Source organism: Phocoena phocoena, chromosome 19 (assembly GCF_963924675.1).
Source record: "Phocoena phocoena chromosome 19, mPhoPho1.1, whole genome shotgun sequence".
NCBI classification, from domain to species: Eukaryota; Metazoa; Chordata; class Mammalia; order Artiodactyla; family Phocoenidae; genus Phocoena; species Phocoena phocoena.
Window position 1 is genome coordinate 41,428,427 of NC_089237.1, and position 25,968 is coordinate 41,454,394.

Here is a 25,968-nt window from a genome sequence, read left to right on the forward strand (position 1 = left end):
TAATGCTTTGAATGAGTTTGAATTCTGTAGACACATCACAATCTACACACGGGATCTGTTCGGCAATCTGCTTATACCAGAGTTCTGCTGTCAGTGTCTGTCAACAGTTTTTATCAATAGAATCTTAATCACCCACCAACTTCCCGTATAGTTTCGGAGACATGGCACTTTCTCCTGCACGTCGGTTGCCCACCCAGACTTATCAGCTCTCTTAGCAAGTAATTTATCATCTCTGAGCCTGAATGAACTAGGAAAACTCATTATTTAAAGGATCCTTGGAATAAATCTTTGTGTAATGAGCCTAGACCCAACTCCACACTCAGTGCCTTCACTAATGTAGGTTTTGTAAACGTTTTGTTTCACAGAAGTGCGTTTAGTGTGACCACACTTCCCTGTTGCGTAACCAAGACCTAACGTTAACTATCTCCTGCGCCAGCATGGGCACATTACTCTCCAGTATAGAAGGCACATCGCCTGCATACTGTCCTTTGATCCTCACACACTCTTGTGATGTAGACAGGGCACTGCTAATCATTGAACAGATGAACCCGCTTAACAGATGCGGTAAAGCAAGTCTCCGAGATGCTGAGTGACTTTCCTACCATCTCATGTTTAAGTACTGGAACTAGGACAGGATTCCGTAGCTTCTGATTTGGTCCTTGGTTCTTTCTGCCAAGAGCTAGTGTTCCTTAAAAATGAAGAAAAAGAAAAGGAAAAAAAGGTTGCTTTGGATAACACTCGGTTCAACAGAGGGTAACAGGTTATAGGGTCTTTAAAATGCTAGTGTGTTTGAGGCTCTGCCAGAGGGGGCTGGGATTTGCAGCCTTCACCCAACTTTTGTGGCTGCTTGAGAACATCTCCTGGGTCACGAGCCATTGGTGAGAACACTTTGCTACCTCAGGCTGTCGCCCTGAACAGATATAATTGCATCCCATCCAGCAGGGGACACAGCGTTGATCTTTCTTCCTCCAGAAGCCCAGCTCACCTCAGAATGGCACCCAGGAGCAATCAAGTGTGAGGGTTGCCATCTCCGTGCTGGGTTCGGGTTTTCTCACCTAGGATGCTGCTTAACTGGGCCTGTCTGTGTGGAGCAGGGCAGAGAGGGAGGACAAGAGATGCCTCGTCCATTTTTAGACAGCAATTTGTGGATTCTTTGTGCTGTCTTTAGAAAAATCAACCTTTTCTGACTTGATGTAAGTGCTGAACGGCCACGTCTAATTTTTTTAATCTGTTTTTCAGGAAATTAAAATGAGATGCAGTGAGGTTGGAGACTTGTGCGTGATCCCCAGCTCATAGAATTTTAGAGCTAAAAGTAACCTGAGAGATCAGCCATCCTTTGCAAGGCTCAGAGAGGCAATATGACTTGCCTGAGGTCACACAGCTATTAAGGGGTAGGGCTGGGAGTCAAACCCAGCTCTCTGTGATCTCAGAGCCAATGTTTTCTTTTATATACTTCCCTGTTCTTCTTTCCAGGGCCCCACCTGGGGCCTCCTTGGATTCATGCCATGGATTTCTCTGTGCAAGCCAGGGGAGCATGAGGGACCATGATGGCACCTCTCATGGGCCACCCAAACTGCATTTGTAGTCAGCCTGGTAGAAATGCCAGGGCTCTCAAGGGCTAGGACCATGGTCCCTGTCATTGTCACTGTCAGACATTCAGTGAGCTTTCCCTCGATCTCTGAGATGAGAGAACGCAGGCTTCATCCATTAGCATGTTCAAACCCATTCTGCATGTTTTGCAGAAAAATGAGGCTCCGAGAGATGAAATAACTTGGCAAAGGTCACAGAGCTGGAAGTGACCTCACCCTGCCTGACCCCAGAGCCCCAAGCGTCTAACCCACTGTCCTAGGCGCTCTCTGGTCTGACCCCCCGAGTACAAGGGGCCGACACGTCCACTGACTCAGAATGCCTGGTTCACTCCTTTGAGAAAGGGGTGCTCCGTCTCTGGGCCCCAGTGTGGGAGGTGGGAGCCCCCGGAGCTCCATAAGCCATGCAGGGCAATTGGCTCTCCTGGGGGGAGGGGGGCAGAGGGTCCCGGGCCCCTCCGCACAGAAGCCTGGGCAGGCCATGTACATCCCTGAGTGCGCCTCAGCTAGTGAGGCCTTCAGAGATGAAGGTGCAGTGGGGTCAGCTCTGCTGGGGAAGGTTCGCATGAAAATAAGAAGGCTCCGGTGGCCATATCTTCAGATCCTGGAAGAAGGGGTAGAGCTAGAAACAAGTAAAATCTAAAAGCAGGCAGTTGTCAACTCAGTGCAAGGATGAACTCTGGAAACTCAGTGCAGGTAGTGAGGTCCCCATTCCCAAGAGGCTCCAACCAACGGCTGCCCTTCCATGGACAGTGAGGCAGAGAGGCCTCCTACTGCCTCTCAGAGGTAAGGTAGTAGATGCCCTCTGGGGACTCTGCCATAGGATCCAAGCAAGAAATCAACAGCACCCGCAGACAGGGTAATACAGGGAACGATTAGTGAAGGGCTAGTCACAAAGGTGGTGCGGGCAAGGCTTAGGGAAGGCAGTACTGATGGGGCAGTATACTGAGCCTGGTAGCAGAGAGAGCCATTGCCATGCCTGGGAAAGGGAGAAAGAGCCCATATCAGAATGGAGCGCTCCCTCCAGGCCCCAAGCCGGAGTCGTGCCCTTCCAAGGTGGCACACAGCTAACGCACAGGCACCCAGCAAATAGAATTGAGAGGCTGAATATCCCAGCCTGACTCTCCGCTCTCCCCCAGTTTCCTACCTGGGCCCACCATTGGCTGAAGCCAACCAGCAGCTAGAGGGCAAGGGAGCCCAACAGTACACTTCATACAAGTTCAGCTCCCAGGGCAGAGAAAAGAGTGGAGAGGATGGGTAGGGGACAAACAGAGCCATCCTGCACTGAGACGCATCTCACCCTCTCCTCTCAAGCTAGCTATCCCAGCCACTGTTACAAAGACAGTTTCCTCCAACCCAAGATTGCTTTGTACCAGCACATCCCTGCCTTAGCCTAGAAAATTCCTCCAGGATTTCAGAGTCGCTTCTTTGCCTCCTCTTCAGTGTTTATTGCCTCTGCGAGCTTCCTGTAATTTGCAAAGATTAAAAATGTAAGCTTTTATTGTGATGTACTTTCCCTGCCCCATTATGCATTCTGCCCCGGCTCCCCCGCCGACTCCCCCGCCCAGCAGAGCTTCCCAATCCTTTTTGCAGGCACAGAAAATTCTCCACAGGTAGACTTCACCTGGTGCCGGCCGTGGCCCTGCTCCTAAAAAGGAGACTCTGGCTTCTGCAAGTTGAAGTCTCTTTACCGCCCTCCTCCTGCTTCAACATCATCTTTCATGTTACGCCCTCAGGGTTTCAGCTTGGTCCCAATTAACAAGGGCTCCTAACGCTGTGTGTGTGTGTAGTAACTTCCCCTTTCTCTGTGCTCTCTCTCTGGGGCTTTGAATCCCGCTGTTCATGATATGTAAACAAATCCTTCACTGCACTGGGGGCCTGCACTCTTTGAAGCAGCTCAGTGTTGAATCTTTTGGTGGTGAGAGGAATTGGAAGATGTGAACAATTCTGTCCGGCTCCAACGGGGGTTGTCATCAGGGCTGGCTTCCCGGTTGTGTGACCACTGCAGTCACGCAGGCTCAGGAGGGTCACACTCTTGGTTTAATGCTTTACCACTGCTGTCTTGAGTTTCTCAATACATTTTTAACGAGGTGCCCCACATTTTCAGTTTGAACCCAAACAGTGTATGGGTGGCCCGAGTTCTTGTTCTTGTTATTGTTGCTGCTGTTGCTGTTGTTTTCTGTGCAGCCCAGCTGCATGTCGGTGAATGAGACCTTCTGTCTTGTGCAACATGGGAGCAAGCCCGTCACTGGCTGACATGCGGTGCTGGTGTTTCCTAGGGTCCAGCCAGACCCTGGCAGACTCACAGCTGGTCAAAGGGCGGGGAACAGTCAGCTCAGCAGAGGACACCCCCTCACTCAGTTTGTTTCATTCAACAAGTAGTTTTTGAGCTCTGCTCTGTTCCAGGCACCATGCTAGGGGCTTTAGGGGAAATGACAATGAAAGAGATACTCCCTTTCTCCAGCATCCACTCAGAACCCCAGGGCTATGAACCAGGACATCTGCTCATGTGAAATAAACCACACCCCTAGTGGGGGAGGAAGAGTGACGAATTGCAAGTCAGAAGACCTGGCTCTTGGCCCCTGCTCTGCTCTTGAATTGCTGTGTGACCTTGGGCAAGTCAATTCCCCTCTCTGGACTAGATCGCTGCTGCCCAAATGTGTTTGGCCTCAGATAATTTGTATCAGAATCCCCGGGCATGCAAGTTTCCTGGGCTTCACCCCAGAGGGACAGAATCAGAATTTCTAGGGAGAGCAGAGCTCCTATGTGATTTCAAGTGCATTCTAGTCTGAGACCGTTGGAGGTACGTGGGCGGAGCCTTTGGCTCTAACGGCCTATGCTTGATCACTTCATTTCTTAAAGTGTGTCTTCGTATTTGCACTGATAGTGTGCCGTGTCCAGGAAAGGCAGGAGCCGAGGGTGGGTACAGGGCAGGGACTGGAGGGAGGCTGTTATTCACTATCAAACTGGAGAATTACTCCATAGAGGGGAGCTGGGGGCAGTTCTGTGAAGGAAGAGGAACCTGGAGATGAGAGAATAAGTGGCGCTTTGGGAGAAGCAGGATCAGGGAGGATCTGGGACTACAATCATGGGCTGACTACAAATAGGCACAGCTCTACTGCTCAGAACCCCACCCAGATCTCCTGCTTCTGGACAAGAGACCCCACAGGGGCACCTGCATAGGAAAGCGGGGTGCTCAAGCCCTTGTCACCCCTACTGCTCCGAGAGGGCTGGGATCTGCTCACAGGTGACATTCTACAACTGCACTGCCCAGTAAGGTGGTCACCAGCCACATGTGGCTACTTAACTTTAAGTTTTATTAATTAAAATTCAATTGGCTAAAAAAAATAGATAAATAAAGCAGGCCAGAAAGGTAATATGTGAAGTGATGGATATGTTAATTAACCTGATAGGGGGAATCCTTTCACAATGTATACCTACATCAAATCGTCCCACTGTGCACTTTAAATACCATACAATTTTATTTGTCAATCATGCGTCAGTAAAGTTGGGGGGCATTAATTAATTAAATTATAAATTCAGTTCCTCACCTGCAAGAGTCACATTTCATGGGGCTGAGAGTACCAGGTTGGATAGCAAGGACTATAGAACATTCCATCTTGGTAGAAGGTTCCTCTAGACAGCATTATCCTGAAGAGGGCAGAAACCTTATTCGTGTCTCTTCTGACTCTGCCCATCAGCTTGCATGCCCATCCGTGTTTGTAATGATATGAGAATACTTTAGGAATTTACTCTGCTCCAGCCCCTGCTGCTTCTTGAATAAACTCCCCATCTGAACCCCAACCCAGTCTGAGTAGCCTTGGGGGGCTCTCACTGACACAGGCATGCCTGGCTGTCCTCTTTGCCCATTACTCACAGCACTTCTGACACCAAGGCCTCGTTTCTCATTTCTCCCTGTAACCACAGGTACCTGTAACCACAGGTACCTGTCCTACTGGCTCTAAGGTTTCTTGAGCTCCCTTATATCGCAGGCACACAGCTTCACTAGCTCTGGAAAACACGTTTTGGCATCTCTCCTCTCCCACCCGCTACAGCTCACTTAATGTGCTTTTCTTTCATCCAAGCATGGACATCCCTGTATCCCAGTATCACTGTGTGTTCACTTCTCCCCCATCAAAGCCTGTTCTTTGGGCTCCTTGGCCTCTCCTCAACCCCTCTCTTGGGCAGACCTTAGAACACACAGCCACTGAAAGCTGGCCACTCAGCCTTCTTCATCTCCCCCATCCTCCCTGTCCCTCGGCCCCCTCCCTGATGTACCTGTGGGCCAAGCCCCAGGCTGGGCAATGGGCACCGGACTGAGCAAGAAGCACTCTCGTCTCCTGAGGCATCTGCCATCCATGGGAGAGATGGACACAAATCCACAGGCACGCAGGGACGTAGGGGCAAGGGTTTGCACAGAGCCATCTGGGCAAAGAGATGGCGGAAGACTTGACTCTGCTGCTAGAGGAAAGGGGGAGGTGTTCGTGGGTTTCACGGAATTCTCTACTGCTCCACGGAGATGTGTATGAAAGGATTCCCGGCTGAGGCTCTCTTTTGCCTGAACCTCACTTCAGCCACTGGATTCCTCGTCTAGATTGTGAGAGCCCTGCCTATTCTTCCTCTGGTCCCTGTCTGCCTACTCACCCTTGGCCTGTGCCCCCGACCTTGGAATTCTCACCCAGCTCTGGACGCCTCGCCCTGCCTCGGTCACAGGCCCCCAGGCTGCCCTGGGTCCTGCGCATTCACTGCCTGGCTCCGGCCCTTCCTTCCTTGCCTTTCTCTTCTGTGCCAGCTTTAGAGCGTTTCCCCAGGCTCTCCCTACGCTATGGCCCTGGGGCTGACACACTCCCCCTCCTTGACCTTTGACCTCCATCCCCTCTTATCCTCCCTGATTTCTGCATTTACCCATCCTCTCCCTATTCTCTAGTTTCAGAATACTCCTTGATGTGATTTCTAGGTTGGCCTTGCCCATGAATAAGAAGTAGAGGTTGGAGTCACAAGTCTCTCACTCGTTCATGCAACAGGCGTTCCCTGGGTGCCTGCAAGATGCCCAGCCGTGTGCAGGGCCTTTGAGATCCAGAGAGAAAGCCCTGAACTTGGCCTCAACGATGCTCAGCCTTGTGGAAAAGACAGTGAGATAAAGGATTGTGACGTGGTGTGGCAGAGGCTTTACCAGGCGTATGTGAAAGACACAACCAGGCAGGAGAAGGAGTGGCTCTGTGCTGGGGCTGGGGGCTGAATCTTCAGTGATGAGAAGGGAGATGGTCAGGTGGACCAAGCAAAAGACATTCCAGGGGCTTCCCTGGTGGCGCAGTGGTTGAGAGTCCGCCTGCCGATGCCGGGGACACAGGTTTGTGCCCCGGTCCGGGAAGATCCCACATGCCGCAGAGCGGCTGGGCCCGTGAGCCATGGCCGCTGAGCCTGCGCGTCCGGAGCCTGTGCTCCGCAACAGGAGAGGCCGCGATAGTGAGAAGCCCGTGTACCGCAAAAATAAATAAATAAATAAAGACAGACAGACATTCCAGGCAGAAGGAGATGCATGTGCTCCGTGTAGAGCAGGGATCAGTAACAACCAATCTGGCGGCCCTGGTGGGTTGGAACACATAGTGCCACGAAGCAGAGGGCTGCCCAGAGCAAGGCTGGAATGGGGGCAGGTGAAGGAGATTGGGCTCCTTATAAGTGACTCAGATTTGCATTTTGGAAAACTCATGCTTCAAGCTGTTTGCAAAGAATAAGAGAAGGAGACCCAGGAAAGGCTGATAGATCCCATAGGTGCACTTCCTGCCAATTATGAGCACCAACATATAGGATGAGCCAGGCTCTGCCATCCCATCCCTTTCTGCTGTCCCTCCCCCACTCACTGCTGAGGGCCGTTTCTCCTGCCAAAGAACAAAAGGGGAGAAGCTTCTCTTCTAGTTTCCCATCTCCTGCAGCTCCAAGGGGCTTACAGGAAAGCCCCGTGGTTTTTTTTGTTTTTGTTTGTTTTTGCGGTACGCGGGCCTCTCACTGTTGTGGCCTCTCCCGTTGCGGAGCACAGGCTCCGGATGCGCCGGCTCAGCGGCCATGGCTTACGGGCCCAGCCGCTCCGCAGCATGTGGGATCTTCCCTGACCGGGGCACGAACCCGTGTCCCCTGCATCGGCAGGCGGACTCTCAACCGCTGTGCCACCAGGGAAGCCCCGTGGCCCCGTATTTTTATTTCAACTGCTGTATCATCGTGTTTTCCTTCTCCTGATCTCCTCGCCTCAGCACATGGCCCAGTAGAGAAGTTAGTAAATAAAGAGAATAGGTGCTTAACTCACTTCATAATCCCATTCTGTAGTTTTGCAGATTGAAGCAAAAGGTTGGTTGGCCTAGCTGACCTGAATTCGTTTCTGATCGCTACTCTAACAGATTGCCACAACCTTAGAGGCATCAAACAACATGAATTTATTATCTTACAGCTCTGGAAGCCAGAAGTCAAAAATGTATTTTAAGGTGTCAGCAGGGCTGCATTCCTTCTAGAGGCTCTAGGGGAAATCCATTCCCTTGCCTTTTCTAGCTTCTGGAAGCTGCCTGCATCCCTGGGCTTATGGATCCTTCCTCCATCTTCAAAGCCAGCAGCATAGATTTTTCCACATCTCTCTGACTCTGATCCTCCCGCTTCCCTCTTGTAAGGACCCTTGTGATCACATTGGGCCACCTGGATGACCAAGGACAATCTCCCCACCTCAAAATCCTTAGTTACATCTGCAGCATCCCTTTCACCAATGTAAGGCAACACAGCCACAGTTTCCAGGGGCGAGGATGTGCACATCTCTGGGGGACCATGATTCTGCCTACCGTGGGGCCTTTCCAGCATCCTTTTGAGCTTTTCAGTCCCAGGACTCCGTGAGCATCTGTTATCATTGACCCATGGCTCTGTCCATCTTTGTTCTTTCAGAGGAAACGACGTTTGAAGCAGGCGTGAAGGTTCAGATCCACAGTCAGTCTGAGCCGCCTTTCATCCAAGAGCTAGGCTTTGGGGTGGCACCAGGGTTCCAGACTTTCGTGGCCACACAGGAGCAGAGGGTAAGTCCCCAGGGCTCTCCGGATCAGCGGTCCTTGGTCTCTCCCGGCCACCCGCCACGTGAGGAGGAGAAATGGGATTCCCACTCCTGGAAGGCTCTGAATCCACCCAGGAGGCTGGAGCAGGGCTGGGCTCAGTAAAGAGACTCACCCTGAAATTGGAGAAATGTATCAGGCTAACCTCTGTAATCCAATTCTCCTGTACCGCCTGTCGGTTTCTGCAATTGGGCATGAGGGAAACCCAGCTTATTTGCTTTTTCACTCAACTGGTTGGGGTTTTTTTCCCCCAAAACATTCTGGGAAAAAAATCTTTGTGCGGGTCGGGTGGGAGTCCAGTGGATGCTGAGGGAAATTGCTCATCAAGGTTTGGTGTGTTTCATCACTGTGGTAATACAAAGCCAAGTGGCCTGCAAAAAGGAACAGGGATAGAGCATCACTCTCTTGTAACAGAGTTGAAGTGGAGGGAAGCCTCTTCATGGGTTCCTGTCTGCTCTCTGATTTAGCACCAGAGGAGGGACCCTCCCAGCCAGCCGGAACTTCTGCATCAACTCTGTGCGTCCACGGAGTGAGGATTGGCACAGATGTGACATGGCTTCCACACCTCAGAAGGGAGACCTTTGTAAATTCTCAGTGGGGAGGAAGCCTCCAAACAGGACTGCAGAGAGACATGGGGATGCTTTTTTTCTCTGATCTCCTGGTTTGCCTAGAATAAAAGCTGGAGAGCCTACGACTCTGAGGGAGTCCTAAACCAGGTCACCCAAGACAACGTGCCCTGGGAGGCCTGGAGCAAAGCATGAGGTGAATGAGTGACAGGGAGCCCAGCTCTAGGGTGTGAGGAAAGGAGACCCCGGAGAACGGGAGCAGCAGTCAGCAAAGAGATGCACACGTCACTTAGGAGCTCTGCTTGTTTTTACAATTTGGCCCAAATCATCTCTCATCCAGTACTGATCACTGATTCCTTAGCCATTTTATAAAGCGATCTTCTGTATCGGAAACTGGTTTTAACTCTCTAAGCGAGCTGGGAAAACGTTGATGGCGCAGGCCTCACGCACTATTCCCTGTACTTAATGCCTGGGCAGTTGCTAAATATCAAGATCAGCCTCCACTGCAACATGTAGCAGGTGGGATGGTGGCTCTGAGACTGGGGTAGAGAAGGCTGGGAGGTTGGCCCAGCAACTAAGCGGCTCAGAGATAGAGGCAGGCAGTGTAGGCAGAAGTGGAGTATTCAAGAGCGTGCAAGGTGGGAGCCTGGTGGAACGACCAGAAAACTTCTTCCTAGAGGACAAAGAGGGAGGGCATGAAGCAGACAGCACAGAGCCAAGTTCAAGGCTGAGGATTTGAATCAGGAAGTGTGAACACAGACTAGCAGGTCAAGGTGTGCGGAGAGCCCGGAGCCCAAGCTATTAGCCTGGGTGTAGCAGCAAGCCTTCCTTCGAGTACCGTCAGATAAACAAAGCAGCAAGGACAGATTTAATCAGTAATACACTATTGCAGTAGGGAAGAGGGTTCAGCCTGGACTGAACTCAACTTTGATTTGTGCAGAAGAAGGCACTTGGCGTTTTAAAGGGAAAATGAGGGGGAGGGTTGGGGGGAGAGAGGGTGTCTGAGCAGAGTCAGGGAAATGAAGCATTACAAAAAGCTGGAAGTCAGGGGGTGGGGGTCAGTGCGTGTGGAACCCATCCAAGTTTGCTAATAGGACCCCATCACAGGCTTCTCTCCTCCTGTAGAGACATGGAGACAGGGGCCCTACCTTTTGGTCTTGGCAGGAACAAACAAACAGTAAGTTCTTTTGGCAGTCTTGAGTTCTTAGGCGGGGACTTTAAGGGGGCTAGGGTCTCCCCAGGGATTTGCCTTCGAGCTGTGAGAAACTACATTAGTGTAAAAACGTGTTGAAGACACGGTCATTTTCGTAAAGAGCTTTAGCTGAATGTTTCAAAAATACGAAATATCCTTGAGCTCACTGGAGAATCCAGAATAAATACTACCTGGAGTTCTGCCCTCTGTTTGTCTCCTGCTCCTGGGCTTGTGTGGCCTAAGTAGTGTTACGCTACCCTGAACAGTATCCTTCATCCAAGTGCAGTGCACCTTTTCTGGATTTCTGCTGGCCTTTTGTATTTCCTTTATACAAATGTGATTTTTCAGAAGTCGATTGTTAACACTATTCTAGTTCTGTTCTTCATCTAAACTATCCATTTCAATGAAAATGAAGGGCTAATGACAAGAAAGAAAGAAGGAAGGAAGGAAGGAAGAAAAGGAAAGAAAGAAGGAAACTATGTTAGTGTTTTTCCAAGTCTTTGTAGGCCAAGGTTGAGGCCTCATGGAGAATAGGGCACAGAGGAGCCTGGCTAGTCCTGCCTTTTGTGTGTGATGTGAGTCAATCTACCTCCCTTCGAAGAACCAGGCATGGGTTAGACTAATAAGTGTGTCCATGAATTCTTTGCCTATCTAATGGTGAATTTGGGGCTAGTTTTCCGACGCGAATCTGATTTTGTGTTTTGTTGAAAGTAACCACCACTCTGATCCTGCATGACTTACCTGTACTGACACCTCTCTGGTGTCCACATTGCTATTACCATGCAGAGGAAGTGAACAGCCTTCCTTGAAACCCACAGGGTAAACTCCATCTCACCGCTAGCGAAGGTTGGAAAGAAGGAAGCTCTCTGTAGGCTCCTGTGTCACTGGCCTGAGAGATGTGCTCTGTCCTCCCCACTCCACACTGACGCCCCTTACTGACACCAGAGAAATTTCTGGGCCTGGTGTGAATCTGGAGCTGATAACTTCTCAGAACCCTTAAGTCTCTTTCTCTTCCCAACATGAAACAGAGGGACTCCCCGTGGCGGTCAGGGACAGAACATATTCCCAGCTTCAGAGGACAAATTCATTGTTGGCTTTGAAGTATATTTTCAGAAAATCAGCCTCATTCGTATTAGCGTTGCTATGGTTATTATAAGTAATAATAAGATATTTGGTTAAACATTTTACAGTCTTCAAAGCATTTCCACACCATCTCATTTCATCACTTCATTCATATTAATAGAGAAATACAAAGACACATCCTGGAGCTAAATCTAATAATACATTGTGTTTACACGTATATAAAAGAGCACATTCATAGGAAATAAGACTGGAAGGAAATAAGGCAAAATACCCACAGTGGGGGAATTCTGAATGATTTGTTTTCTTGTCTGGTTTTGCCACGTCTTATAATGCGGCTTTGTTTTATTTACTTGTTGAGCAAATATTTGTTGAACACCTACTATGGGTGAAGTGATAGGGATACGCTGGTGAGCGAAACAGACCCAGTGTCTGTCCTCAGGGAACCTACGTATTAGTGGTTTCTTTCACATAGGAAAAATAACCGTTAAATAATCTTAAGCCAAGTATGATTTGGGGATTGGCCCCCATTGGTATATTCTCAACTCTGCCATTAGTACTAACCTATCCAGCCGACCCTGGTCCTCAAACATTGATTCTAAGATGCATATTTTTTTCACATTTTAACATTTCTGAAATTGGGGCTTGTTGCACGTCCGTTACAACTGGCGATGTTTTTTCTTTCTCGATGGCACATAAAATCACCGTGGTCTTACAACCTATAGCGGCTACACTGTTCCCATTCCAAGATTCTGCTGCTTCAGCTCAAAGCTCAAGGGAATCTTGAAAGAAGGCCAGAGATGACAAGACTATTTGGGGGGCAGAAGGCCCTTTCCTAGAAACTTGGTGTGAATCATGCTAGGGAAATTGACTCCTGAGTGAAAGCCCTGAGCGGAACGGGTAACTTACAGGCCTCCTGCCAGTGAATCCCTTTGTAAACGGGAAAGTCCTTTTGCCTGGTAAAGTCATCCCACCCGTGCAAAATTACACACGCACTTCTCTCAATATTTTTCACTTTACTTTGTCATCCAAAAGAACACACCATTGGGCTGTAACCCAGACCAAAGATTGCTTTTTTACATCTGTATTTGCCCTAAACCCAAATAAGCCAAGGTATGCCCCTGCCTTCCTTGGACAATCTGAGAAGTGCCCCCCTGGCTCAGCTGCTGCAGGAGCCCCTGCACCATCCCAGGACCCCCAGCACCAGAGACAGGCAGTGGGATAACACGCTGAGAGCAGAAACAGGACACGGAGGGAGAGAACAGTTCCTCCTACCTGAGCGCACACTCCCCGCCAGGCATTAAGCTGCAGAGACACTTGACCTGCATTATTTCATTTATTCCCCACAAAAACCCCAAAAGGGGGACATTGTTATGCCGCGTTCCAGATGACAAAACTGCCAAGTCACTTGCTTCAGGTCCCGCCGAGCTAAGGGGACTGCAGGGCTCGGCTATGAGCACAGATCCATCTGGGGAGGGAGCCCACAGGCCTGGATTCTAGTCCTGACTGCGCCATGAGAACTTGGACAGGTTGCCTCCGTCCCTGGGCCTCAGTGTTCCCATCCGTAGAATGGAAGGGCTGGGTTAGATGACCTCGAAGGGCCTCCAGCGTTAGCAGCCTGGGGGTCACTCAGGCACACGGGAGCCACCTGGAAGTTTGGGCGATAGCAGTTTTGCACCTGCTCTGCCACCTGCAGACTCCCTCCTTTGTGCCAGCTGGCGTGGGGTGCTGTTAAGGTCCATGGTGGCAAGGACATGTGAGATAAACCCCCCTCCCCTGGTCTGAGAGGCAGAACCTGGGTTCCTACTAGTGAGAAGCAGGGGTTGGGGTATGTAGCCACCCTAAAACTTTAGAAGAGAGGCTCTGGCCGTGCTCCTTGGTCGTGCCCCTTCCCCAGGCCACACACATGGCGGCCACATGGCTGCCCTACTTAAAACCCTTAAATTCCTGGGCTTCCTGTAATTCGCAAAAGCCCAACCTCTTAGAATGGCGTCCGAGGTCCCGTTCAGCCCGGCCCCTGCCCATCTCTCCAGCCTCATCAACTGCCCATGGTTGACCAACCTGTCCCCTGCATCCCAGTGTCAGAGAACCATCCACCAAATACACCATGCTCTCTGATGCCTGCCTCTGTGCATTTGCCCCCACTGTTCCTTCTGCCCAGCATCCCTTCCTGGTCTTACCTACCTGGCAAAGGCCTAGTCCTATTTCTAGCTACTGCTCAAAGAGCACAGCCTCTAAGAAGACCTTCCCCGTCCTGTCCTGCCACCCCCCAAGGAGCAGGTAGTCGCTCCATATAACACCTTATACATTCATTCATTCCTTCAGCAAATATTCACTGAGCACCTGCTTTGCTGGGAAGATGAAGATGAGGGAGACCTGGTCCCGCCTTGGAGCGCTCACAGAATCAAGCAGGTTTCTCAGCAATTTTATCCCACTCCTAAGAGATGTAAAACTCTCCTTGCAGAATTTACCTCCCTTTGTGCATCACTGCCCCTATGCCTTCCTCTTACAAACTGTCTTCCTTAGCCCCCATCAGCCCTTGACTCAGTTAGGCTGGGAGCTCCCTGAGAGCAAGGATGGTGTCTCTCGGATTCTCTATCCCCCGTGCCTTGCTTAGATATGAGCTCAGTAAATGTGCAGGATTGAAAGAATGAACTACATACTAACACTCAGATCTGCACTCTGGGCCCAAAGACCACTCAGATGCTGTGCTCCAGTGCTCTCCCTGCCTTCCCCCGCCCCCGCCTGCCAAAACTCCCTTTAAAATCTGCCCTGGGGGCCCTGCTTCTCCCTGAGACTGTGGAGCCAGCCTGTGATGGGTGATGGTATCTGTATCATTTCTGGCTGCACACTTAGAGATCCTAATCAAAGCAAAAGCTCATGAAAGAGGTCAGGGCTGGAGACAGAGATCTGGAAGCCATCTGTGTGCATGAGAGTGGATGGAACAGATGGGAAGGTCCTCACCGAACTCTGGACCGTGGGGAGAATTATATGAGTGAGCGAATATATGTGAAAGAGAAAATCTAGGACATTCATGTAGTAAGAGCACAGTATCTTCTACGTTGATGTCGCCAGTCAGATTCTTTGCCCCTAACTGAAGGCGACTGCTAATCCTGATGGGACTTCCTGTCATGATTTGATATAAGAAAATTTTCATCATCTCCCACTTCCTCCTCAAAGAGCCTGGCGGTGAGTCTTGATTTCTAAATGTTTATCCAATGTGTCCATCAAATCTTTATTCAACCGCCCTGCCCATACTTCTTGGCGGGACTGAGAATGAATCTGCAGACCCTGGGCAGTCGGTTGGCCACCAGCCTCATTGTTCAGAAAGTTTTTGGGGAAACACGGCCCTGCGTTTATATTCGAGGGTCTCAGAAATGCCTTGGGGAACCAGAGTTGCTAATCACTGCCCAGATATACCCCGTTCTCACCAAGAAGCCCTTCTACTACCAGTCTGGAGCCATTGGGAATGAGAAGGGTTCTGATTCCGCAACCTGGACTGTGTGTTGGTTCCTCACTTGGGCTGTATGCAGAGTACCATGAGAATGCCCACGGTCACACCACACCCTGCATCAATCAGCTGCTTGCTAGACTCTTTGGGGCTGTAGATACACAAGGCAAACACAAATGTTTGCGTCCCGCCAGCCCCAGTTAGGTCACTGGCAGGCCGTGTGGGCACGGTCGGCTCCTACAGAAGCCTAAGCCTTTACTGTCAGCGTAGGTTGGCCGCATCTCCAACATTTGGAGGGAATCCCACCATGGCTCACAACGAGAAACAGTATACCCACCTCTACCCCCAAATTAAAAAGGCCCAGATGTTGGGTGGGGTGCCCCCAAATGCTTTTGACAGCTCCTCCAGATACAACTTCCTAAGTGCCTTTCAGAAGAAAAGACTCATTTGTCAATCTGACAGCTAGATCCATGGTCTTTAATATGCTTCACGGGCCCCGTTAGAAATGGAGGCTTGCCCAGTTGTGTTTTTCAAGGCACGGGAGAGAATTTGTTCCACATGCCTTCAGCAACTTCCAAAATGTCAAAGCTGGAGCCGCACAAACATGGTAGCATCCAGTTCTGCTCCAGAAAGCGCTGGGGAGGCACCAGGAGGCAGGATAGCCTGCTGTGTGGCCATACCTCCATGCTCAACAGGGAATAGTGTTCCCCATACATAGATGAAAATAAAAATCAATGAAGCATCTACTAGCTTAGCTACTTCCTCACGTGTTGCCACTCCTCCTCGAAGGGAGAAAGATCTTCAGATCCCCAGATGGTTTTGCCAAGAGTCAGGTTTTCACCTTTTCTTCCTACACAATGAGAGTTTGTTTTTGTCGAGGTGGAGGTGATGACAAGGCGTAGAGCAGGAAGGAGAAGGGTCCTTAAAAGAGGTGTTGCTTGGCTAGGATGAGCAAATGTGCTCAGCTCTGTTGGGGGAAATCTCAAAGTAAATAAAACATGCTTAAGATATGGGGATGTGTGTATAGGTATAGCTGATTCACTTTGTTATAAAACAGAAACTAACGCAACCATTGTAAAGCAATTATACAATAAATTGTAAATATGTTAAAAAATATATAAATATGTTTTAAAAAATGCTTACATCTTAGAAAGAGGTAAAATCACTCTATTTTGCCTACTCTCTGCCTTGCAGCCTCTGTTCCTCCTTCCCTCCCTAAAAGAGTCTCCAAAGAGTTGTCTAGACTTGCTTCTCTCTACTTCCTCACCTCCCTTTCCCTTCCCGGCCCACCTCTAGCATCCCACGGGAACTCTTTGTCATCAAGGTGGCCCATGAAATTCTGTGGCCAAACCCAATCTTTGTCAGTAAGGACACTCCTCACTTCATCCCACCTGGCTTCCCAGCAGCATGTGGACTGTTGGCCACGCCCTCCCTGAGACCCTCTTCTCCCCACTCTGGTCTGGTTTTCTTCCCACCTCTCTTTCTGCTCCTCCTGAGTTATCTTCATAAGCACTTCCTTCTCTGTTCACCCCTGAGACGATGGGCGTCCCAGGATGCTGGCTTTCGCTTGTCCCGTTCTGCAATTTCCTTAATTGAGCTCACCCTTTACCATGACTTTCAAAGCACTACCCCCAGCCCCAGATCTCTTTCCTGACCCCCAACCCAGGACTCCAGGTACTGCCAAATGCCTCCCCTCGGAGTCCCGTGGGCTTCTCAAATCAAAAGTCTCAACTGAACGCATCCTCTTCCCCTGCCCCACACCTCCACCCCAAAACTGCTCCCCCAGCCACGGCCCCCCAACCCTGTAGATGGCCTGAGTACAAATACACACGCCCTAGATGGTGACCCTGTGCCTCATTCCCTCGTCTGTAGAATGGGAATAATGATGGTTTCTGTCCCAGAGGGCGGCTAGAAGGCTAAGTGAGTTAACGCGTGTGCGCAGAGCAGTTCTGGCATCCAGCAAGTGCTCGATAAACACTAGCTATCACTATCGCCCACCCCAGACACTACTTTAATTCAGTCCTTCATGATCTCTCTCCTGGATAAGAACAGCAGCTGCCTGGCTGGTCTCCCTGCCGCCCACCTTGTCCCTCTCCAATCCATTCTCTGCTTCAACACGAATCTGAGCATCTCCCTCCCTCATTTCTTCGAGGATAAAGTCCAGGACCCTCTTCACAGCCCTTTCTGTTCCGGCTGCTGCCTACCTTCCAGCAGCATCTTCCTCTCCTCCCCCGGCCTCCCACGCAAAGCACCAGCTCTCCTCAACTGTGTGCAGTTATTCCCAAGCATCACATGCTCTCTCCTCTCTCTCCCTGCCAGCAACACCCTTCCCACCCTTTCTTCACCTAATTTGTATGAGTCCTTCGAGATTCAGCTCTAATGTTCCCTCATCCATAAGGCCACCCTGGAGTATTCTGTGTGAATCTCTAGCATAAAATTTACACATGATAATCATCTGTTTACCTATCTCTCTCCCTACCAGATGGCGAGCTCTCTGAGGATATGACTCCATCTTATTTCTGTTCTTTGTATTTCAGCATTTTGTACAGTGCCTTGCATATAGAAGATACTTGATAATTATATTGAATGGAATGAATGACTCAATGAATGTATGAAAGAGAAAGACCTTACTTTATCATCTCACTCTCTTGCTTAAGACCCATTAATGTCTTTCCCAACCTAGAAAATAAAGTCCAAATTCCACATCCTGGCTCTGGCCATCACTTTTTCCAGTGACTAAACCCCTCTACTCTCCAGCAGCCCCACTGCTGATCCACACACTGCCCACCCCCGCCCCGCACAGGCTGCGAGCCTACCAGCCCCATTCCTTGATCATTTCCTGCTGACTCATTCATTTATTGAGCATCTACTATGTGCTAGGCACTGTGTTGGGCATGAGGGATACAGTAATGGACAGGACTGACCCGGTTCTTCTCAGAGCTTACAGTCTAGCAGGAGAGGCAGACAATCAATCACAGATTAAGAGCTATATGTGTCTGTGTAATAAGCCCCCAGTATACTGTAAACTTCTTAAGGGAAAATATTAGGTCTTATAATTCTTAAATGGAAAGATGGTTGGACGGAATGTTGTAGAATGATCTCGGAGGGCTAACTTCCATAATTTACAATCCGTTTCAGCTATGCTTAGCCTTCAGGGATGATTTAACCAAATTCAACAGTCTTTAACACTAAGAACTGAAAAAAAAAAAAAAAAAAGTCTTTTTACTGAGTGCATGGAGAAGAAAAAGGATGAGCCAGAAATGGTACTAACTGACATGGCAGCTCCAGTCTGGGTCCACAGTCCAGAACTTTGTGGTACCCACTCTCACCAGCATCCATCAGGGCAGAACTAGTTTCTCCTGGATCCTCTCTGCACTAGCTCTGACATCAGAAGCCAGTTGCTCATCTCTCAGTGGCTTATTTCCTCCTCAGACCCAGCAGAGGAAAGGAGACCTACTGTCTGTTGACTCACCTACTTTTTCTTTTTCTTTGTTTTAATAAATTTATTTATTTTATTTATTTATTATTTTTGGCTGCGTTGGGTCTTCGTTGCTGCCTACGGGCTTTCTCTAGTTGCGGCGAGCCGGGGCTACTCTTCGTTGCGGTGCGTGAGCTTCTCACGGCAGTGTCTTCTCTTGCTGCGGAGCACGGGCTCTAGGTGCACGGGCTTCGGTAGTTGTGGCTTGCGGGCTTCAATAGTTGTGGCTCGTGGGCTTCAATAGTTGTGGCTTGCGGGCTCTAGAGTGCAGGCTTAGTAGATGTGGTGCACGGGCTTAGTTGCTCTGCAGCATGTGGGATCTTCACGGACCAGGGCTCGAACCCGTGTTCCCTGCATTGGCAGGTGGATTCTTAACCACTGCACCACCAGGGAAGCCCCCTACTTTTTCTTACTCAGGAGATAAGTTAATAAATCAGAACATTCTTTGCTTGGGTCATGCTACCCAGTACCACGTTCTCTTTTGATTCATGAGCACCATCTGAACTCTGATGGTGGCCTTGGTTTCCGATGCCTGTTGTTTTTATATATAGGGGGAAAAAAAACAAAACAAAACCTGTAGAGGACACTGCCTTATGCAGGCTGAAAGCTTTTTCTGGCCACCTGGGAAGGCTAGATAGTCACAAACAAATCTTGTAGAAATATCAAGCAGAATGAATGAATGAATGTGAACAGTCCTGCTGACGGTCAGATTCCCTTGGCAAGGGCAGGGGAAAGGGGGCCTGGAAAAGACATCTCTTTCCTATTTCTCCCCTCCTCCTTCCTCGTGAAAACAACTGTTGCCCTCCAGGGATGGCGAAGTCCGAACGTTTGTTTATGTTGTTACAAATGGACTGAACAGCCCCTGTAATCATTCAGCTGTGGGCAAGTAAATCTTAGTCCTAACCTGTTAGCTCTAGCCCTAAAATATCTCCAGTTTCTCACCTACTGAGCTCTATCTCCTTTGGGCATTTAAAACATTTTAACAACAGCCATCTGGCTATTAATACAAAGTTACCTGAATAACCCAAGTTATTTGCATGTCTTGCTCCATCAATGAGAGCGTGCTCTCTGAAGGCAAGGACTCTGAGCAACTAGCACAGACCCTAACGCTGTAAATCAATCAATCAATTAATTAATTGCAGAGTGAATCAATATTGGTCAATGAATTGATTCAAACCCTGTAGCATATCCTATCATGGAACAAAAGAATCATTCCTAAATGAGAGTCATCACTCCTCGATTTATCTGCTTTTTATTATTATTATTTTTTGGCCATGCCATGCAGCATGTGAGATCTTAGTTCCCTGACCAGGGGTCGAACCCATCCCCCCTGCAATGGAAGCACGGAGTCTTAACCAGGGAATCGCCAGGGAAGTCCCATGTTTTATGTTTTAAGGTAGCACACCCAGTCCTTTGACACAATTAGGTGACAAAGGACAGGAAGATAGCATTTGGCCAAGGTCTCTAGGAGAGCCAAGAAGACTGTGAAAGGAACAAGCAGAAAGGGAGCAGGGCCCCAGAAAAGACGACACCCATCTCTGGAGAGGGCAGACAAGACAGCTGTTGAGTGGAGTGTAAACTGGTAGGGCCTTTTAGGCTAGAGATGTGGGTGGGGACTTAGCAGCATCCATTCAAATAAAAAAGCACACCTCCTCTTCAAAGGAGAGCAGTTTCCCTTCTTGGAATCTGACATAAAGAAATACTTACACATGTACCCCAAGAAGCATGGATGAAGATCTTTTCTCAGCTCTCAATCTGTGTGAGAGTAAAAATTTAGAAACAATTTAGTTCATCAATGAAATGATGATTAAATTAAGGAGGGCAAATGCATATGTGTTTCCCCCAACCCCCTGCAACAGTTAAAATGGGTAAGAAAGATCTGGAGGTCCCTTGGGGAAATTTTCCAAGACATATTGATAAGTGAAAAAAAGAAGAACAACACATACAGTGTGGACTCCTTTGTATTAAAAATGCCACCACACTAAACTAAACTATTTATTTATAAATGCACGTGTATGCGCGCACGGTAGCACACAGAAGAATTCTGGAGAATTTAAAAAATACTGACAAGTGCTCAGAGGAAAAGAACAGAACTGAGTGTTTAAGATTTTCCACTTTTTCTGGATCCCTGGAATATTTGTAACAAGAATGCACTTGTGTATTCATGTATTAATTGTGCAACTTTTAAAGACGTGCGTAATGCAGCTATTTACAAGTATGTTTTCTGGTTTGGACCCGGCATCTAACAGACTGGCTCACATACCGGGGATGGGGTGCTACTCCCTGCTACTCCCAGGGACAGCCTCCTCTCCAGGCTGGTCCTGCAATTCCTTCCCCAGCAGACAGCCTCCACCGGACCCTGCTTCTGCTCCCGGCACACGCAGAGGCCATAGGGAAAGGCCTGCAGCTCTGAAGTTTCCCTTCTAGGAAAGAAAATTTGTGAAGATTTTTGTCTGGTTTTGAAGTTTAAAACAAAAAGTGTTCCCGCCCTACCCCCAGGCCTGGGGCCAGAGTCCACAGTTCCCAAAGATTGAAGAGCACAGAGCCTGGCACCATGCTGGCCCTCCATCCACAGGGAATGGGTTTAATTAGTCCAATGGGTTGGATGAGATTGAATTAGATTGGATTGGGTTGATTAGGTTGGATTAGACTGATAGCTATCCTTGTTAATTCCGTAGCTCCTAAAATCATGCTGTCCTCTTCCCTGCCTCAACAGTGCATCCGAGGGACGTCCCCACTCTCAGTTTTCATCCCTGCTATGAGCGTGACATCATCTCCCTGCCCCACCGTAAAGGCAACAGGTACCATACTTCCAGGTCTTTCCCTTCACGCATCTGTCTCTGGGACTGAGACACTCCTGTGCATGTCCCCATACCTGCCCCAGTGCTCAGTACATGATAAGGCCTCAGTCAATGTGTATTGAATTGAACTGAACTCAGCCCCCCAAACCTCCAAGAAAAGATGTGGAAGGAGCCAGCAGGAGGAACAGACCCAGCCAGGGCAGGCGGTGCTCTATCTGGGGTGGTCAGGGTGCTGTTGAAGTTAAACCCCAGACCCACTGCTGGCACAGCTGCTTCTATGACCCAAAGAGTAAAGGACGATGGGGACACTCTGGTGCTTGGTGATGGCAGATGTAGGAGGGGTAGCTGAGCTTAGCCACGTTTAGAACCTCAGTGAGGAAGAACACAGGCAGGGCCTCCCCGCCTCTCAGAGGAGATACAGCAGCATGGGAGACATCACTCTGTGGAAAACACTGAGTCCAGAACCGCTTTCAAGGGATCAGAACCGAGTCCAGAACCTTTCTAAATGCATCCTACCCATTATCTCGGGCATGCTTCTCAAATCTAATAAGGTAGAAATGATTGGAAACCATTTCACAGAAAATCGAACTGGAGCACAGAGAAGTTAAGAAACTTGCCAAGGACACACAGCCGGGAAGTAGTACCACCTGGAATCGGGATCAGCTGGACCCCAAAGCCTAGGACTCGAACAATTTAGAAATACCGCCTTCAGTTACCCTGGCACGCTCTGCTTTTATTTTGTCCAGAACGGGACATGCTTGGAGGAACACAGACAGGGAACAAGGTCTCCTCCTAAGCAGGTGTTATGAGAAGCCCCAGGTGTAGGGGAAGGAAGGTCAGCTCAGGAAATGGAAATTACTAGAAGGCCTGGGGAAAGGGGAAGGGGCCACTCAGACAGAGGCACAATGCCTCCAAAAAGGATGGAGAGAGGGGCATGGCCAACAAATAGACACAAAAAAGAGCCAACAGCAGCTGTCATGGGTCTTGTGGACCAGTGAGATCTTAATACGTGCTCAACATAGAAGATTTGGGAGGAAAACAAAAAAATAGGAAAAAATAACCCATAGAACCCCCACTTAGAGGAAGGAACGGTTATGCTTTCGGTATCTTTCCTTGCCGTTTGGTCTCCGTGTGCTTTGTCGTTTGTTTCTGCCTTAGTTAGGGCTCTTCGGGTTACAAGGAGCAGGTGGCCTTCAGAGGATAAGCAAAGAAAGGGCCATGGTTCCTGAAGCCTGCAAAAGGGCGTATAGAGAGAAAAGACGGCACAGACAGCCTGTGGCATCTGAAACCCCAAGCAAAGGACCCGCTCTCTCTTACTCCATCGGTGCGTGTCTCTTGTTTTGTATCCTCCTCCCCACTCCCCCTCCCTCCCTGTCACTCTTCCTCTCTCCCTCCTTTCAGAGGCCACATGTGACGTCCTCACATCTCTCAGTCTTCTCTCTCTCCCTACTGGCAGGCTTCCTAACCCAACTGACACATTTACACATGGTTTTACCTCCTCATAACCTCCGCTTGCCCCAAGCCCGTGGTGGCTGGGCCCTCTCAGGAAGACTTTGGTTGGGCAGGTTCCGACAATCATCTCTAGTCCAATTTGTTCACTGGACTTGGATTTTGTTCTCTCCTTTTGTCCTCAGCATCACTTCCCATGAGCATCTTCTCCTGTCGTGAGATCTCTTTAACGTCAGTGGTAGCATTCCATCACAGTTCATAGAGTGGAGATGCCCTAGTGGGCACCATCATTTTTTGTCCTTAGACTCTCAGGACCACGGGTGTGATGGTGGAAGTGAGTGAGCACTGTGCACCAGGTACTTTATCCAGGCTGCCTCATCACGACCACCTTGCAATGGGCTTCCCTGTGCCCATCTTACAGATGGAGAAACTGAGGCTTAATAGTGGAAAGAGTAGTGGAGAGTGCATGTCACTACCAAGATGCCAAACCCAGACCTTTCAGCTTCCAAAGTTTGTGCTCTTTCCCCCAACACCCTGCTCTGAGCTCACAGGCCACCAAAGGAGCCAGGCCTTCTGAACACTTGTGTAGGCAGAATTCCCGGTAACTAAGGAACTGAGACCCTCTTTTAAGAAGAATCCATTTCAGAGCTCCATATCTCTTTCTGATGCCAGCTTCTCTTCAAATGTGATTGATGTTGCTTTATTTTACAAGCTTTTAAGAAGCCACTTAATGACAGCAACCAACTTCCTGATGGATAGCAAGCATCGCTAGTATTATGGCTATTCCCCCAGGATTACCCATTTCTTCAATTGGTCCTAGTAGAAATGAAGATGAATCACTGTTGAAATTTTCCAAGTAAACACACTCCCATTTTGTCCACACACCATGGCAACGGTCAGAAAACACAGGATTGTACTGTCCATGCTATGCATTTAGGCAGCACAAGGGGCCCGCCTGGGACTACATTCATCGTGCACTGCTTTCCAGTGTGTTTTCTAGCAGCAGAATGGATTACTCATCTTCTTCCCAGTGGGGAGATGCAGATGCAGAGCAAGAATGAAGGCTGAGCTCCCTGCCTGCTGCCTTGCAGGGAGAGAGGAAGCAGCAAAGACAGCCCCAGAGTGGAGGACAGAGGCCCAGGTTATAATCCTGACTCTGCCATTCATTCTTTAGGCAGCCACGGGCAGGTCACTATACTCATTGGGCCTCAGACTCTCTACCTGTCAGATGGGCTAATAACGCCTATTGATCTCACTTGGCTCTTGAGAGAATCAGATTTGGTAATGACTACGCAAGTACTTCAATTGTAAAGGAGCTCCATCACTCTTTTCTGCATGGAGAGGTGATGACACAGAGTCGGGCACACTTGATTCAAATCTGCTCTTTACTGGGGCAAAACATTTAAGTCCTGGTATTAAAATGAGCCTGGTGTTGAGATGGCTTAGACTGGTGGTGGCAGCAGAGACTCTGATGTTGGCATCCAACCAAGACATAGTAACAGAGTGGGTTTATCCTCTCACCTAAAACAACTGCCCCCCCCAAAAAAAAAAAAAACGTTTTCAAGTGTTATGAATATTAGGCAGCAAAGAACAGAGAGATGGGAAACAAAAATGTTGAGCACTATGACAGCCCTAGCTTGCATCCTTAGAGAGTCTCCAAGCCACAGTGCCTGCAGGGGGACCCAGGCAGAGCCCCAGGGATGCCCTGTGTTGAGGACATTTTGCTGAGGGTCCAGGAAGACCAAGGCAGCTGGAGTTCACAAGACAGAGTATTAAAGAGGAGAGGAAGGCACAGAGAAAGAACACTGAAGATCTATAGAAGGGTCCCCCTTCAGAATTCAGGCTCCCGATGGGGGTATGCATGTGAGAAAACTACCCAAGGCCAGGGAAAGAATGACCCAAGAGGGTTAGAAGGAGCAGTGCCCGGCATTCACATGGAGCTGGGCGTAGTGCCTATTCCTGCCAGCCAACCTGGAAACCCTCACAATTCCTGGGACGTGGGGAAATGTATCCACAAGGGTCTTGCCTCAGTAGTGGGGAATAATTAGCCCTAGACTAAAAGCTGCTCTCCTTCCACCTAACAAATCCTAAAGCAAAACCCAAAAAGGTCAGACTATTTCCAAATGACTTAAATGTGTCTCAGAACAAATCTCAAGAAAATGTATAGGAATACAAAAATACCTGACACCCAGCATGGTAAAATTCACAATGTCTGGCATCCAATCAAATATTACCAGACATACAAAGAAGCAAGAAAATATGACCTATAATGAGGAGAATGATCAATCCATTGAAACTAACCCAGAACTAACACATGGGACAAATAGCCAACAAGGTCATTAAAACAGTTATAACTAAACCCCATATGTTCAACGTGTGGACATGGAACATATTTTCTAAAGACCTAAATTGAGCTTCTAGAGATAAAAACTACAATGTTTGAGATGGAAGATATGCTGGAGGGGATTAACAGCAAGTTATTTCAAGTAATATTATATTACTTGAGGAAAAGACTAGTTAAAGAAATAGTAATGAAATACAGAGAAAACAAAGAATTTTTGAAATTAAGAGTATCAGTGAGAAATTGAGACTGTGATTAAAAATCTTCCAACAAACAAAAGCCCAGGACCAGATGCCTTCACAGGTGAATTCTATCAAACATTGAGAGAAGAACTAACACCTATCCTTCTCAAACTCTTCCAAAATGTAGGAGAGGGAGGAACACTCCAAAACTCATTCTACGAGGCCACAATCACCCTGATATCAAAACCAGACAAAGATGTCACAAAGAAAGAAAACTACAGGCCAATATCACTGATGAACATAGATGCAAAATCCTCAACAAAGTACTAGCAAACAGAATCCAACAGCACATTAAAAGGATCATACACCATGATCGAGTGGGATTTATCCCAGGGATGCAAGGATTCTTCAATATACGCAAATCAATCAATATGATACACCATTTTAACAAATTGAAGGAGAAAAACCATATGATCATCTCAATAGATGCAGAAAAAGCTTTTGACAAAATTCAACACCCATTTATGATAAAAAAAAAAAAAAAAAACCTCCAGAAAGTAGGCATAGAGGGAACTTACCTCAACATAATAAAGGCCATATATGACAAACCCACAGCCAACATCGTTCTCAATGGTGAAGAACTGAAACCATTACCACTAAGATCAGGAACAAGACAAGGTTGTCCACTCTCACCACTATTATTCAACATAGTTTTGGAAGTTTTAGCCACAGCAATCAGAGAAGAAAAAGAAATAAAAGG

General features: G+C 48.6%; 1 protein-coding gene across 2 annotated transcripts in view; it reads left to right on the forward strand.

The window, feature by feature from the left end:
* Positions 1–25,968, forward strand: part of ASIC2 (acid sensing ion channel subunit 2) — a 1,003,709-nt gene that overhangs the window by 934,497 nt on the left and 43,244 nt on the right. For both annotated transcript variants that reach the window (XM_065896497.1, XM_065896495.1), the window contains exon 3: positions 8,508–8,635. In XM_065896497.1, the coding sequence (XP_065752569.1) occupies positions 8,508–8,635 (128 nt within the window). The remainder of the gene's footprint in view (positions 1–8,507; positions 8,636–25,968) is intronic.